We start from the raw sequence: 12,813 nt of genomic DNA on the forward strand, positions 1-12,813 counted from the left end.
AAAAAATACTTTTTAAAATGAAATCGTGGAAAATACTATTTGTGTAATAAAAAATGTAAATAAAGATTTTCCATGAAATTCCATTTTGGGGGTTGATACACCTTTTAAACATTTCTAAGATCCTCCACTTTTTTAAAGGAACATGCAACAGTTGATGCAAGTGCACAGTTCCATAATGATCTTTTTTAATAAACATTTCCATGATATTCTTTAAAAATCACTATTTCGATACTCTTCCATGATACTCAAAACTGAGGAAAGTTGCATGTATGCATTTGAAAGTGAAAATTGTACAACGTTATATTATTTCTTCATTTCTTTGTGCAGTGAACTCACGTATCACTTCCCACTTTTCACTAAAAGGATGAAAATCCCAAAGGAATTCTTCCCCGCGGCGGCAACTAGAAGAAGGTTCTGTTGACGACAAAACAGATTTCCGCTTGACTTGTAGGAAAAGTCATCTTTTTTTTTTCCGGCACGCATGCATTATTTTTAGTCCAAGTAAACGCAAGAACACATGCTTGTGGTGCATATAAAAATACTTGCACTAAAAGTACACTCAGATAAACGCGCATGTAACACAAGTACGTGCGTGAAAACGTGGTTGCAGAACAAGCACATGCCAATATAGTAAAAACAAACAAAAAGAAGTAAATAATTAATAGCAGGAAAAAAATCGCAAAGTGAATTCGCAATAAGTGAAGCCGCGCTAATCGAGGGAACACTGTAAATGTGTTTGCAGTACTAGAACTTTTAAGACTAGTTTTTGCAAGTACTTGTGGAGTAAATATACAACCAAGTACACATTTGTTGTAGATATTTGTACTTCAAGTACATGCACACAACTACAGTACAAGTACGTACATGCAAATGTTTAATATATACAGTCTATTTACGACTCAATGTATTTAACTGCAGGCTAATATGATGTTAATATTAGTTGAAAATGAAATGAAACTACTTTTGAGTTTTGTCTGTTTTCATCAGCGATCCTCACTTTAAAAACCCAACATGGCAACTTTTAACTGCTTTATGTTACTGTCGGTGCTTATCTAAAAAGTGCCACACTGCCTCTCGGTGGCCAAAGTGCGCACACAATTTGCGAAGAAGAATTGAAAAATTGGACATGACGGTCTATCTAAATTCAAATTTGTTTTTGGGCCACAATTTGGGCGCGCACGGCCGTCAAGGGCAGGCGGCCATCGTTACAGACGAGTGCACGACCACTCTGGGGTGGGTTTACCGGACGGGACGGGGTCAGGGTTAGTGGTGCAGCCGGTAACCGTGCCCATACGCTGTGCCTTTTGCATTGACTGATGGTGACTGTGGGCTGCCGGCCCGGCGGTTGCGAAAAAAACAACAAGAAGAACACAACCCCCGTGACCACACGCGACACGCTTCAATACGACAATAGGCCGCAAAAAAAGAAGAAAAAAAAGGGAGCACTTACACTTCATCTTCATAATGTTTCGGGGGAGAAAGGGCGATCACCACATCAATCCAGTCCTGAAAGTCAACATGAACGCGTTACAACACAAGTGAGTGTCAAAGTGGCGGTGCGGGGGCCAAATATGGCCCGCCCACATCATTTTGTGCGGCCCATGAAAGTAAATCATGAATGCCAACTTTCTGTTTTAGGATCACATTCACATTAAGATTATAGATGTATAATATATTAGCAGATTTTCTCCTTTTTACATCAATAACTGAACCAATATATACACACAGAAATATATATATAGATATGTTTTGACATTACCCCGCCACTATTCCAGGCTTTTGCCAGAGAATTCTGTCCTTCGCTGAGTGGAGCATCTAACAAGATCTTCCCATTAACGGCCATCAGTTCATCGCCGGGTACGATCCCGCCTAGACAAGATGAAATAAGTGAAAAATGGTGTCCCCACCAGCAAGGCATGTAAAGATAAGCAGTTCAGAAAATGAGTGAATCCACACTCCATTTCCACACTGTACATTTTCATAGGTAACAAAGTTAAAAAAATGTCAAATAGATCACAAAGTAATACTAAAATAATTAAATGGTTCAATTTAAAAAGTTGAGTGAATTTCTTTATGACCCACTGCCATCCGGGGTCATTTTTGGAAAATATTGCTCTTAAAAAGCTAAGATTATGTTACTATATATTCAAAATCTAATGAAAATACTCTAACATAACGGTACCCACCATGCTTGTCTGCAGCCCCTCCCTCGTACACGGATGACACGACTAATTTCCCCAAAGGCGAGTCGGCGCCGCCTTCCAGCGCCAAATCCAGCTGTCCCACCTGGAGAAGGGCAAGGACAAGCGGCGCCGGTCACGGAGACGCCGCCAGAGGGTTTAGCAGAAGGGTAATAAAATACCTTTCGGATCCTCAGCAGTCTGACGTCTCTTCCTCCAATCTGCTCCGATGAGAACTAACGAGCAATAACACATTGTTAACGTCATAAAACACACACAGAATATTTATTGTAGCTCCTTTTTTAATACCAAATCAGTAAATAAAAGTGAAATGTCCACTAAAATACATGAAAAAAAGAAATATTTACCAATTAAATGAAAATTATAAATAAGATTTAAATGGAAAAACGTCAAAGAGTGGAAGTATACTCCATAGACGTCATACGTTACCATTGAGTGTGGATCAAAGTCTTCCAAGTATTTCTGAAAGCCCTGAAAGAGAACAGGTACAAGTTGAGCACATTTCAATAATAAAAACAAAAAATATGGTCTTTTTTTCCCAGGTGAAATTTCCTTCGACAACCAGCGCATTTTTGCAGCAGCTTTACCATTCAAGGTCAAAAATAGGTCAAGCATTCTGCAATGCCTCTAAAATTATTATTGCAAGGCTTATTTTTGTCCTCATACTGGAAGTGACAAATCCACAGCAAAGACAAACAATCACGTCTTATCCAAACTGATTGCGACCACTCCAACGGGAAAACTGATTGCGACCACTCCAACAAGAAATGTAAATATTCAAGGCAAAGCAGCCACACTCGTAAAATATCATGCTGGGTGGAAGAGAGAAAAGTAATTAGAAGGGGTGGAATTGGGAAAAACTCCTTATAAAGAGTGTTTTCTGGTTGTGAGTGTGTGTGTGTATGTTAAGATTCTCTCTCTACGTTTGGCCAAACCGTGCAAAAGAGAGTTGAAATTTGGCATGAAGGAAGGTTGTTTTTTAAGGGAAAAAGTGGGGAATTACTTGGGATTTCTTGTGGGATTTAAAAGACGAGTTGAACGGCACCATCCGTTTCAACATTTCCGCAGGCTGAAAGACAAAAGAAGGAAAATTCTGGGGCACTATATGTTGATTTTGGGGCACACTCGCTCTCAGGTCAGCTGCTGTATTATGTTCATTTTGGGGTACTGTAGTATTCTCACTTCCTGATTATTTAGGCTAAGTTGGACTCACCAAGGAAGGAGTTGAAATGCGGCTGGCGTGGGAAGTACTTCTCACAACCTGAACCACATTTAAACACAACAATGAGGAGAAATGAATTTACTTTCATGGACCAAGCAAAAAAACTTTTTGGGTGACAGATCTAACCCCAAGGCCACCAGTTTGGCACCTGCCTTATAAAAAAAAGCTATCAGAAAGACAACCAAAGCAAAAAGACAGAACCACTGCACTAGAAAAAACACAAAAGACAACCACTGCACAACCAATCCACATCAGAGACGGTGATAGATGTCCAATCGTCCAACTAATGGCAACGAATTAACTCTCGTCTACTCGCTGCCAAGCCTCCCGTTTCAAATGGATTGGACGTCAATAGAAAGCAATGAGTCAAAGAGGAGCCAAAGTGAGTATTTCAACACACCAAGAGGATGCACGCAAGAGCCATTTGTCGATTTGCTGCCTACAAAACTGTGATGGCTAATGCTAATGCTAATGCCAATCACAGGTTTGAAGCTAGCCCATCACGAGGAGCTCCGACCGACCTGAGGACTGGACGGGTGGGAGGACATTTGGGAGTACATGCCGCCCCTCGGGAGGTAGGCGCCCGCCTCCCACTCGCTCCTGCGTTCGGGCGAAGGCGGGCGACCGCGTCGGGGCGGAGGGGGCGGGGCCGGTGGAGGGGGCGGAGGCGGAGGTGGGGGCGGAGGCGGGGGCAGCGGGTGCGGCCTGGGGGAGGCGCCGGAGGCTCGGCGTCCGCCCCCTTTGTCGGTTGGAGTAGAGTAAGCAAAAAGTAGTGTTATACTTTGAATTCAAAACAAGAAGACTCAAGTAAAAGTATTCGTCCAAAATGTCACATAAGAGAGCAATTTTTGATAGATTATATGATGAAGGGGGGTAAAGACAGGTGGGACCACCCACCTCCGGACGAGGCGGAAGGGGGCTTCCGGGAAGGAGGGCGCTCGGGTCTGAGATTGGGCGAAGGCGGGGGAAGAGGCAGAGGCGGAGGGACGGCGGGGGCCGCTGGGGGTGCCGCTCTCTTGGGGGGCCCAGTCGGGCTCCGGTCCACGCCGTCCAAGTCGATGTCGTCCAGGTCGGTGGTGGGCAGGCGTAAGCCTCCGGGGAAGCGTTTGACTCTGGGCTCCGAGGGAGGCGACAACGGGGGGGACAACTACACGGGTGGGAAATGAAAATGGAAACAATATACAAAAAATCCACGGCCATCTTATCACCATTTTTGATAAGACCCTCTCAATGAAGACATTTAAAATGTAGTAGTCATAGGAATTAAAAGAATGAAGTGTTTTTTTCCACTTGACAAGAACTTCCTGATAAATGTGAAGAGAAAGGAGTGCGAGTACCTGAGGCGATTCGCTCTCCACGCAAGATATTTGCTCCAAGCGCGTCTGACAAAGACGTTCAACCCAGTGTTGGACTTTGTCCGACTCTTCCAGATCTTCTCTCTCCGTCTCGGAAACCTGCGTGCGTGCGGGCAATTCCGATTCACCGCCGCGCAAAAACCACACACACTGACATTCCAGAGAATAAAGTCCAAATTCGAAAAATACGCAAAATGTGTATTCTCCAGAATTCAGAGTCCAAAATCAGAATTCTGGAAATGAAGTCAGAAATTGGAATATAATTCTCCATTTCAATTTTGAATATTGACATTAAATTCTGTCATCTGACTTGAAATTCAGCAATTGCACTTCGAAGCCAGATTTTTTTCAATTGGCTGGTCGCTATAGATTCTGGCCCAAATATTTCTGTTCTCCTCTATTTACCTCCTGAACCAGCCTGTTGATCTTCAGCTGCTTCTCTCGCTCATACATCTCTTCTTTTTCCCTGGCCAATTTGAGCTCAAACTCCATCTCCTTCTTGTTTTTCCTCTGCTCCTGCAGCGTGTCCACGCCGCCACCACCACCACCACCAGACATTTTTTTCTTTTTCTTCTTCTTCTCCCCTTTCTGCGGCGTCACACGTCGTCCAAAGTCAAAACTAATGTCTACCCGTCAACGCAAAAAGCCACAGCAAAACGTGCGACACATCTCCGCTTAAACATTTTTAAAAATCAAACCACTGCAACTCAAATCCAAAAAGTTCACTCAGGGCACACGAGGATATTGACAATACCTTGCGGAATGAAGGAAGTTTCCCCTCGTATCGGTAAAACCAGCCAAATGCTACGGAGATGAAGCAAAATAAGACCAAGAAATCGCCACAAACCACATTCATCATCAATGACTTTTGAGAAAAAATCCACTTTCATCATTTTCTGTCCCACTTATCCCCACAAGGGTCGCCAGCGGTGCCGGAATCTATCCCAGCTATCTACTGGCTCCAGGCAGGGGACACCTTGAATCCAGGCCAGCCAATCCCAAGGCACAATGAGACAAACAACCAATCCCAATCATCCATAGGCACAATTTCCCATCCCATTAGCCTAGCATGTTTTTTTTTGTTGGAGTACCCGGAGTAAAGCCACCCGGGCATGGGGAAAACATGCAAACTGGAAGCGAGTTGACTTTTTGGGGCAAAAATAAACAGCTCCGTCTAATTGGCATGAATTTGGCCGCCAACCAAAATGAGTTTAACACGCCTGACCTAAACCGTGTTGCGAAACGGTTCCGCTTGGTTGTCAGAGGAAATTCACGGATGATTGTCTAGCCCCGCCTCCTCTGAGGCCCCTCCCCTCGCACTCACTCGCTCGTCCCGCTCGTTCTCTTCGGCCTCGTCGGCGGCTAACGAGTCGGCTTCCAGATCGAACGCTTCGACTGCCGTGGGAACAAAATGGAGCCTCAAGAAGGAAAAAGCCATGCGAGAAAGTAGAAAACGGGCAACTCACGAGAACTCTTGGCTTTGGGTGGCGAGGCACTCGTCATTTCGGGTGCCGGGCGAGGCCGCTCGGGGGCGCCGTAGTCTTCCTCCCATTCCCGACGGTGCTTGTTTTCCGCCGCCTCGATTCTAAGGAAGGGCCGGCGAGCAGGTTAGCGAACATTGGACGGGAAAAAGCGGACGAGCGCCGGCTTTTACCGTTCCATCTCGTGTTTGTAGCGTTCTTCTTCTTCTGCGGCTTTTTGCGAGATTTCCATCTTCCTTCTGAAATGTCAAAAATAGAGTGTTTGGGGAAAATACAGAAAAGTACTAACTTATATAGTACATCATTTTGAATCAAAACTACAACTAAAAACAAAAATCACTGAGGGATGATTTTTAATTCTAGAAAATCATTACTACATAAAAGATACATTAAAATACATTTTTAAGAAGACTAATACATAAATAAATGGAAAAATAAACTCAAGAAAATAATATTTGGAATTTTTTGCAAGATGAAAAATTGTTTTTGAATGATTGCAGTTTAAAAATGAATTCTGAAAAATTAAAAACAGATTAAGCTGAAAACGAAACATATTTTGTACTTATGTTTTTAAAAAAAATCATGACTCAAGGTTTCAAATAAATAGTATACAAAGGGTGTCATTTTGAAAAAGAAGTTAGGAATCAAATTCCATTTGAATGACTTTTGTAGTGTTGTGGGACTCACTGCCTTTCTTTCTCCTGCTGCTCTTTGAGAATCTTGTTGGTCTCCAGGGCCAGCCTCTTCTGATGCATGAGCTCCTGGCGCTCCAACTCCCTCCGCGCCTCCAAAGCCAGACGCTCCTCGTCCGTCATGAACAATTCGCTGCCCTGAGCATTCAAAATATAATCTCCTCAGCCCAGAAAAAAAGCCCAGCTTTGCCCAAAAACAAAACCCATTCCTTTCTATCCCAATCATTAGCCCAGGTCAAAAATTTAAATATTCAGGTTACGAAATGCCTCCATAGGAAAATGTAGTTTCAGGATAGAAAAGAAAGTATTTTGTGTTGACTTACAGCCCCAGTCAGAACAGTAATGGTCAGACTCCTGCTGCTTTTCAGGACTCGCACAGCCTATCAGAGGAAAGAAGAAAGCAAATGTCAAAATATCTCACTTTTGCTACGTTAGCTGTCACAAATATCTGACATTTCATCAATGTATTTACTTTCCTCAAATCTTCCGTAGTTTAATACATACACCCATCTTTACCAAACTAGTAAATACACATTTTGTATCTAAACTAGGAAAATTCAAACAAAATAAAACGTTTTTTTTTCTGCAACGTTTGGTCGCTGGACGTTTGGTCGCCAGACGTTTGGTTGCCGGTCAAATGTACTTAGATATTAAACAGTACTTAGATATTAAACTCTCTTCCTTAGATAATAAATTCTCTCATTAATAGAATTTTGAGAGCTGGTTTCAACAGTGAACTCTGTCACCATTTGACCTGCGACCAAAAGACCGGCGACCAAACGTCCGAGCATCGATTTTTTTATGTGTAGCAGCTCTATAAAACAAAAAAATTATGAAAAAATAAAAACTGACCTCTTTGTGGTCCACATTGGTGAAGTCTACCCCGTTGACCTCCACAATCTGGTCTCCAATCTGGAATAAAAAAGCAAAACAAGTGTGGGTGCATGGCCACGCCAGATGAGGGAAAAGCCACGCCGCCCGTCTCACCTGAAGCCCGACCTCGGCTGACAGCGAAGCCGCTTTGACGTTGCTGATGTAGATGCCCGGTTTCTGCGTGGGACCGCTTGAGATGCTGATGCCCATCCCTTTGGTGCCCACCAGGCTGAGGAAGACCTTCTTCTCCTTGATTTCCTTCCCTCCGATGGACACCAAGCCGGCCACGCTGCTTTTTTTCTCCTGGGTGGGCAAAGGGGGAGGAGCCAGTTCGAGAATCAGACGAGCGCGCTTGGGTTTTTTTTTTCCGGTTCCGAGATGTTCTCACCCCAGATTCGGATACGAATTGATCCACAAACTGCCATTTGAGGGCTTCGTCCGACGAGCTGAACAAAGAAAGGAGAAGGTTAACTCGCTCAATCTTTGAGCAGATTTATTCTTTTTTTTAATGTTATAATAATGGACAAATTTAATGAGAACAAATGTTGAGATATCTTAAAAGAATGAGAGAATATTTCTGATAAAATGGCTTTATCGTTGTCTGTTTGTTTGATGATTGGACATTTTATTTCAATTTAATGAGCATATTAACAGTATTTTTTAAAGTTATAAAAATGTAATAATAAAATCAAAAGGGAATATTTAGCTAAAATAATAATGAATTTTGGATAATCAATGAGCAAAATAGTTGAGTCGATTCATTGGTTCATCAATTACTTCATAAGATATGAAATGAGGAAACATACCTTTTGACAGGAATCATCCCCACATCTACAAAAAAAAAACAAAGACACGTATGAAAAAAAAACATCTTTGGGATGGTGATCCCGGCCGACTTTACTCACGTCGAACTTTGAGCGACACGATCTTCTTGGTCTTGATCAAACTGATGACTTCCTCATGTATGCAGGACGAGATGGAGTAACCGTTGATGCGGACGATCTCGTCGCCCACCTGGAGCGTCCAAAAGCGGGATGGGAAAAGGTCAAAGGGCGTTCAGACGCTCGCATTTGGACTCCACCGACCTGAAGGCCGACATTTCCGGCTTGCCCGTCTTTGACGATCTGCGAGATGTAGAGACCGCATCCGAATTCCAGACCCCCTCGGACGCTCAGGCCCAGCCCTTCGCGGTGCGTGCGATCCAAACGAACCTCCTTCAACTTCCTGAATGGGAAAATGGAAGAAAGCTGGACTTCCACTCACTTGTGACCGAAAACGATCACGGGGGTGCTACAGCCTATCCCAGCCTATTAGGGACAGCCAATTGCAGGGCCCAATGACAAGCACTCAGTACAATTTAGAGCTTTCAACCTGTCTACCCAGCACGTTTTTGGAATGTGGAAGGAAATCAGAGTACCCATAGAAAACCCACACAAGCCCAGTGAGAACATGCAAATTCCACACAGTGAGGACCGACTTGGGATCGAACCCAAAACCCCAGAACTCTTAGGCTGACGTGCTATCCACTCGTCCCCAGGACAATTTAGCATACGATTAGCCTAACATGCATGGTTTTAAGGATATGGGATGAATATACCGGATGAAAACCCACACATGCAAACACTATCCTTAAGGTCGGAAACGGCGGTTTAGTGTGCACAAAGTGTTTTGGTGCCAACCTGGAGCGTTTGGGCGTTTGCAGGTCGTACTCCACCTGATGTTTGAGCGGGATGAGCGGTCGAATGGCGTCGAAAAGCGGCAAACGCTTGGGTTCGTTGATGACAAGTTTCAGGTCCCCGACAAGCACGGCTAAGTCCATGGATCTGCCCAAAAGGAAACACTTCACTTAAATAACCAAAGTTAGGGATTTTTCATTCTTAAACAGGCATCCTGTACACTCTGGGCGCGCTCTCATGCCAAGGGAACGGAACCAGTTGCTGAATTTCACCACCAAACAAAAGCCACTATTTGTCCAGCGGACGCCATTAAAAATAAAGACGGCTGTACAAAAGCGCCTTTGAATTATTGATTAATTGCAGCCAATTTAAAATTGCTTGAAAGATTAACGGGGGACCTTTGTGAAAAACTAGCCAGGCATGTCGGGGCCACCAAATGGAACCCGATGAGGGGCTTAACCTCTGCCTGCCTGGATTTACATTTGACATGTACAGTAATCCCTGGATTATCGCATCTTCACTTATCACAAATTCAATACTTTGCGATTTTTTTCCGCTATTAATTATTTAGAAACAATTTTTTTTTTATTTCAAGTTCATAAAAATGTGAAGAAAATCCACAATGGAGAATATATGAATCTATGTACACTATAGTTACATTGAAAATGTCAACCAAAAAGTGCCTTAACCTGGATTTACTACATTTTGTTATACACAAAAACATGATACAAAGTAGGTATACTTGGTTTTACATTTTAAAATAGTTTTCTATATTTGTTTTTGTTTCTTTTTTGTCTTTTTTGGGGGGATTTCACATTTTTATGGTACTTTGTTACCATTTAATTTTCATTCATTCCCATTTTTACGGGCTTATGTATATTTGATAAATATAAATTCTGGACAAAGATTGGGTGAAAAATATCTTGAGAAGGAAGAGAGCTCCTTTTTAAATGGATAACGAAATTATATATGACATTTACTCACTGATGATACATGCGAAGAACATCGTACAAGTAGTCCTTTTCGGCCTCATTTTCAATCAGCAACTCCACCTGCCAATCAAAATGAAAACATGGTCAATGCCGCGTCTTCTGTCCAAAGCCGTACCAACCTTGTGTCGACTGAGCTGGCGCAGAATGGTTTTCAAAAAGCGTTTCGGCCATTGGCTAATGTAGCACATGTTCCCGATTCCAAATCTCAACTTAAATGTTACGACTCCCGACCGACCGCTTCTGTCCTGAATGTTGGCGTCTCAACAAAGCGTGCCAATGGAATAATTGCGCTACAGTAGGAAGGACAGGAGTCTCATCTTACGTCTTACGCGTCAACGCCGCTTTTCAGCTGAGTGATTTGGTTAAAAAAAAGGATCCAATTTCACCATCTATCATTTTGCACATTTATTTTCCAACTTTTTTTATTGATGGAAGGCCTATTTTGGCATGATCGGATACCTCGTAATGCATTAGGGAGGGTAAAATACCATATTTAAATGTTTTAGCAAGAACAAATTGTTATGTATCAAAAATAATAATGTTACAATCAAATGACATGGAATCTATGGTTCTCATAAAAGAAGATTGGTTGTAATTTTATGGCTTATACATACTATGGAATCTCAGCAAACGGGCAAGTCAGTGGACACTTAGTACCCTCGCCTGGCCAAAACGTAAATAGCAGGAAGAAGTGTACACAAAAGCGTAAATGACAATAGATGTGTAGAATGTCTTTATATCGTTTTGGCAAGATAGTATATTAGAACAGTCCAATGCAAGCCTTTTTAACATTTTCTGTTTCACATAAACATTTTCTGCGAGAATTTCCTTCTAGAATTATCTTGACCCCCCTCCCTCCCCAAATGGAACACACTAACGAAGATTTAAAAAAAATAAAAATAAAAAGGCACAAAAGACTACTAACGCTCATTTCCATCTTTATATGCCCAGTGACTCAAGCTTGGTTGGATATACAATTAGGAGTCAATGTTTCTACACTGACATTTACGACAGCCATAAACGTCTTTGTGCAGACTTTGACACCATAAACCGTTGACATAAACGATGACACCCATTTTATAAAAGTGCTTCATGGAATCCTGTTTTCATTCCGAATTTGAAGAAATGCCACAACCACGTACACTTGCCAAATTGCAACAAACAAAAGCTGATTGTGCCTCTAATTAGAAGCAAAAATTCCCAATTCATTTTAGTTCAGCGACTCATATCTCCATCCTTGCCATTTTTTCATGCGTGGCCTCAAAACAGTCATTGGCTACATTCGCATTTCTACAGAAACAAGCTAAACAAAAGTATTTATTAAAGTAAATGTTGTAAATGTGGAATATTATATTCCAAACACTATTACGACACCATTTCACTTTTATGTGAAGTTTATACATGTATACAATATTGGCACGTGTATAAAATGATCTGGATTATAAAACAATCCCACTTTTCAAGACTCAATTTTGAAAAAAAGACTATATGTTATGTTGTAGTAACCAGAGAGGGAAGTGCTGGTGCACATTTTTAGGTTTCGATGGGGAAAAATGACAAAATAACCTGACAAACAAAGTTAGGTCAAACAAATAAAACAAACAAACAAACAACAGGGAAGAACGACATAGTCAAACAGTGGTTGATGACAATCACAAACACCTGGGCCACAAAAGACACAGCATGTACTATCACGTGGACTGGAAACACACCCAACCAACAGCTTAACAAAACATTTAGAACATCAAATTCATCTTTTATACAGAAAATAATAAGTGCATCATAACACATAATAGCAATATATTTGAGAGAAAAAGGATGTTATTTTTACCTCATTCAAATCGTGCAAAAACTGTCTATCATATCTTAATATCTGGTGTCCAGGTTAGTTTTTTTTCTCATCGTGTATTTTTTTGTTGAAAGAAAAACGTTTAGGATCCTTTTTTTTATTTATCTATATAGGATATTTTCCGTTTTACTGAAATTATTTTTGAATAAAATGCACACTTAAATTTGACAAAGTTACAATGTGGTCAATGTAAAAACAGCCCATTTTTAGCGACATTTGTACGTCCCTCGGCGTTAAAGGTGGATCGTGAGTTTTAAAACGATATTTTAGGGTGAAACAGGCAATTAAAATATACTTGATTTCTTACCTTATGTCTGAATTCGCGAGCCACTTTTCGCTCCATCGTAGGAAAAGAAAAGGACGAAATTGTATCCAACGATGCGACCGACGCAAACGAGAAGTTTGACCCAAGGAATCCTAGGCGACTGTGTCAAGCCTGCATAATTAGAGTACAACTTCTGGTTGGAATTTC

General features: G+C 41.8%; 1 protein-coding gene across 1 annotated transcript; it reads right to left on the minus strand.

The window, feature by feature from the left end:
* Nucleotides 1-158: 158 nt before the first annotated feature.
* On the minus strand, nucleotides 159-12,796 carry ush1c (Usher syndrome 1C). Its single transcript, XM_077709126.1, has 20 exons — nucleotides 12,649-12,796; nucleotides 10,485-10,552; nucleotides 9,504-9,647; nucleotides 8,910-9,048; nucleotides 8,730-8,838; nucleotides 8,631-8,655; nucleotides 8,213-8,270; nucleotides 7,939-8,127; nucleotides 7,804-7,863; nucleotides 7,275-7,331; nucleotides 6,947-7,089; nucleotides 6,433-6,498; nucleotides 6,245-6,363; nucleotides 6,103-6,173; nucleotides 2,631-2,672; nucleotides 2,363-2,416; nucleotides 2,187-2,286; nucleotides 1,760-1,869; nucleotides 1,451-1,506; nucleotides 159-414 (listed from the first exon to the last, which is right to left on the minus strand). The coding sequence occupies exons 1-20, from the start codon at nucleotides 12,682-12,684 to the stop codon at nucleotides 402-404; spliced, it is 1,659 nt and encodes a 552-aa protein (XP_077565252.1). The 5' UTR covers nucleotides 12,685-12,796; the 3' UTR covers nucleotides 159-401.
* Between the last annotated feature and the right edge of the window lie 17 nt (nucleotides 12,797-12,813).

This window comes from Stigmatopora nigra, chromosome 2, assembly GCF_051989575.1.
Source record: "Stigmatopora nigra isolate UIUO_SnigA chromosome 2, RoL_Snig_1.1, whole genome shotgun sequence".
NCBI lineage: Eukaryota > Metazoa > Chordata > Actinopteri > Syngnathiformes > Syngnathidae > Stigmatopora > Stigmatopora nigra.